General features: G+C 58.1%; 1 protein-coding gene across 1 annotated transcript in view; it reads right to left on the bottom strand.

Annotated features, from left to right (window-relative positions):
• EFR3B (EFR3 homolog B (S. cerevisiae)) overlaps positions 1-3,998 on the bottom strand; it is an 85,233-nt gene that overhangs the window by 28,636 nt on the left and 52,599 nt on the right. Inside the window, exons 6-11 of the mRNA XM_011972739.1 lie at positions 3,264-3,398; positions 2,742-2,820; positions 1,864-1,999; positions 1,464-1,625; positions 450-561; positions 26-77 (exon numbers count right to left, since the gene is read on the bottom strand). Coding sequence (XP_011828129.1) covers positions 26-77; positions 450-561; positions 1,464-1,625; positions 1,864-1,999; positions 2,742-2,820; positions 3,264-3,398 — 676 coding nt within the window. The remainder of the gene's footprint in view (positions 1-25; positions 78-449; positions 562-1,463; positions 1,626-1,863; positions 2,000-2,741; positions 2,821-3,263; positions 3,399-3,998) is intronic.

Here is a 3,998-nt window from a genome sequence, read left to right on the forward strand (position 1 = left end):
AGGAATAGGGATAGATGGGGCTCACCTGCAGGAGGGATTTTAGCAGCATAATCTGGGTCAGACGGTTCCTATTCTCCCTGTAGACCAGAGACACAAATACTTACCAGGATGGTAATGGGGCGGAGATCACACACTTGCCAGCTTAGTTCTACCCCTGATTCGTTTCTCCATGAGGCTTATGGTGTTGAGTTACCCAGGACAGTGGCTTCCGGACCCAGGAAGCTGACCAAGGGGCGACTGGCTCCCCCCACGTTGGGAGATGGTTATTGATGGGGCAGCCTGAGAAACTGTTGTGGGATCCAAGAGCCCCACTAAAGGCTGCTGCGGGATTTGGGAGTAAAAAGAGAGGAGAGGGCAGAGCCAAGAAAGTTAAGAGGGATAAAGGAGGGAGTCAGAAAATGCAGCTAGGGGAGAGGAGGACTCCAGGCTGGGGGAGATTGGTGGCTCACCCCGTCCTGCCCGTGTCCACCGCCTGGTGCAAGGACGGCCGCGGCACCTTGCTCATGATGAAGAGGATCACCTCGGAGCGCTGGTAGGTGGGCAGCGTGCTGGCAAAAGAGCCTGCAGGAGGTGGCGGAGAGGGTGCCCAGTGAGGCACAGGCTGCAGGGCCCCTCCTGGTTCAGCCTCTCAGCTGCACAAACCCCTGCAGAGAGCGAGGGTTGCCGCTCTCCGGAGTCAATCCAGGAGCAGAGAAAGGAACTCAGGATAGCCCGTGTGTGATTCTTCCTCTCCAGGAAGGGGAGGCATCAGGCGGTTCTGGAGGACTCTTCCAGGCTCCGTGTTTTCACTTGTTCCTGAGGCTGTGGTTAAGGTCTTGGCTCCTTGGCTAGGGGGTGGGGATGGTGAATGCTGGGCCCTGGGACCAGGGCGGAGGGAGCCCAAGTTCTCGTTGGGCTGCCCTAGGGTAAATCCTCCTCTCACGAACTAAGAGAAAAAGATGCTTCTGGATTCCTAACCTGCCTACTCCAGGCTGAGGCGAAGCTCGCATGGCTAGGGCAGGAAGGCTGTGAAAGCGGCTTTATTATCTCCGCTCCCAGAAGCACACCCATTTTCTCCATGGCCTGCCCCCTTCCTCATTCTTTCCTCTTAGGCTCCACCTCTCCCTCCTAGAAGCCCTAACCTGGAAGCATCAGGCAGGTCTGATGGAGACTGGGACTAAGGAAGGTTCGCCTGAGACTTCAGATCTGGGAAACCCATCCCACTGTTTGGCGCTGTCGCTTGGGCCCTGCCCAGCCGGCGCACCATGACCGACTTCATTTTCTCCGAGGTCCGCGAATAGCATGTGGGTGCGGGACGATCCTACAGAGCCCCGGATGGATGCCCTTCGCCCCACTGCGGTCCCTCCCTCTCCAATCACATCCCCAGGCCGCCCCCGGGGCCCCGCCCCTTTCCAGGGTCCCTCTTTCCTCCCCTCGGCCCCGCCCCGCCCCAACCCTCCCCGAGCCTCGGCCCGGAGCCGCACCGACGGTCTTGATGACGGCCTCCTGGAACATGCGCTCCTCGTGCTCCTTGATGATCTTGGTGCCGAGGCTGACCGCCCCGTCGTAGCTCCCGGTCAGCGCGTAGTCGATGCTGAGCCGCAGCTGCCTCAGCAGCGTGTTGAACATCTCCAGCACCGTGGGCCCTGAGAGCGGCGGGGCGGGGCGCCCGAGATTAGGGCTGGCACCCTTCTCCTCCCTGCACCGCGAGCAGGCAGGGCAGGCCCACGCCCCCTTCCAGCCTGGGCTTCCTCTGCGCCTCCAACTTCTCGGCGGACTTCTCCCGAGGAAAACGACCCCTCCCTGTTGCCCCTTGCATCTCTCTGGAAGAGGCGGCAGCCTCCGCGGGGTCCCCGGCCCTCAGGCCCTCGCCATGCCCCTTACCCACAGAGCCCGTGGCGGCGATGACCGCGGCTTCCGACAGGACCTCCACTATGCCTGCGCGCACCGTCGCAGCGCTGCGGCTGTTGGCGTCCAGGTGGCCCAGGAGCTGCTGGATGACCAGGTGGGAGTGCTGCGGCTGCGGGAGGAAGATGAGCTGGGCCTGGACAGTAACCCCACGGGGCCGCAGCCCTCTCCTGGCACCCAAAGGCGGGGGTAAACTAAAGGGACGTCCCAGGGCCCCGGGCACTGCAGGTGGCACTGACACCTTGTGCCCTTTCCTGCATCCTTCCCTCCTCCCTCCAACAAAGAGCCAAATCCCAGTGGAGGCTTCGGCTGACAGTGTTCCAGGGCCCTTTTACTTCAAAATGGGTCAAAAGACCATTTTAAAATAGGGTCTTCCTTTCACTTCCGGTGCCTCAGGTCTTTCCGCAAGGGCCACGGGAGGTCACATGGCTTAGTCCAGCGCTGCCTAAAGTGGGGCCCCTGGGCCGGTGCCCATTCAAGATGGGTCTGATACTGGTTTACACTGAGATAAGGACGGGATGGAGAGTCAGTGTTTAGTAAACAATTTGTCAATGCTGTAGCAGCCAAGGGTGTGATCTGTAGGCTTGCATTTTGCATGAGTTTTTCATTTTATTTTTCTAGAAATTATTTGTTTTAATTGTATTTTATAAAAGTGTTGGTCTGTGATGTACTGTGATATACTGGAAATAAAATCAGCCGGCCCTTCTCCACAGCTAGCTTAAGCAGCACTGGTTTAGGCAACCGGGGGCTTTGGAGGAGTCACAGGGGACTTCTGGCTTTCCACTTTAGTGCCCGTCCAGCTCCCAGAGGGGCCTTTGTCCTGGGATCATGCTGGCCCAGGGGAGCCACCATACCTGAATTGAGTACATGATGATTTTAAAGCAACGGATGGCGAACACCTTGGGTTCCCAAAGAGAATGGTTATCCAGATGTCTGTGAGGGAGAAAACGTGGGGGAACAACTGTGAAACTCCCGGCGGTGTCAGGGAGAAGAGATTAGCTTGGAGGGAGAGGGACACCTCCTCAGAGCCCCTCACACAGTTCCTGGGTGAAGAAGTGAAGCCTGAAGGGCCTTGGGGTAGTCCCAGTCCAGCGCTGGAGAGAGGCCAAGGACAGCGCTCTGCAGTTGTGGACATGTGTGGTGAAGCTGGGCACCTTCGCTTAGCATTGGGTGCCTTCCTACTGCGCAGCACTTGGCCACCCTGTGGCAGCTTTTGCTGTCACAGTGCAGGGAACACAGGCAGAGGGAAGGGATCGACTTGGCTGCGGCACTACCACTGTAATATCCCCTTCCCCCCAGCCAGCCAGGAGATGCCAGGGACCCGAAACATGTCCAGGCTGAAGGCTGGGGCCAAGGCAGTGGGTGGGGGCACTCACATGAGAACAGGCTTGATGGCGTTTTTGATGTTGCCAAAGGCAGCCCGGCCCAGCAGCTCCCGAAGGCACCTCTCAGCCAGCTCCGCAGGGCTCTCTTTCTCCTTCTCAGGTGCTTGGAGGGGTGAGGGAGACCGGCTGGGGAGACAGAGGCACACGGGTAGAGGGTGGCATGCAGGCTGGGGTCAGGCTCTGTGCAGTCCTGCCTTTCTGTTCTTCATCCACGCAGGACACACAGGAATTTGACACGGGTTGCACTAGGCAATAGGGGAGGTGTCACAGCTGTCAGAAATTAAATGGGGGTAAAAAAGCCCCCACTGGGGGAAGTGAGGGAAGATTGGGGAAGAAAAGATAAAGTTCTTTTTCTGGAAATCCTTAAAGATTTCCAGACGTGCCACTGTGTGAAGGAGGCTCTGAGCACCATGGGCCAGGTGAGGTGTAGAACATGTGTGTCTTGATGCACCTAAGGCTTCAGAAGGAAGAGATGGGAGATGAAGATAGGGAAGGGAGGCAAAAAACAAAACAGAAGTGGAAGAAAGGAGAGGAGAGAGAGGGAGGGAAAAGGAGAGCCACAGTGGTTGGCTCAGGCAAGAGTCAATGATCCTCAAGTCATAGGGAGTCGGCCCACGTCTGGACAGAAGAGGAGCCCGAGGACTCCCAGCCCAGAGACCACCAGAGACCATATTGTCAGTGAGACGCTATTCCAGAAACAGCCACCAGAGGGCATACGAATCCCAC

Source organism: Mandrillus leucophaeus, unplaced genomic scaffold (assembly GCF_000951045.1).
Source record: "Mandrillus leucophaeus isolate KB7577 unplaced genomic scaffold, Mleu.le_1.0 Scaffold13, whole genome shotgun sequence".
Classification (NCBI taxonomy): domain Eukaryota; kingdom Metazoa; phylum Chordata; class Mammalia; order Primates; family Cercopithecidae; genus Mandrillus; species Mandrillus leucophaeus.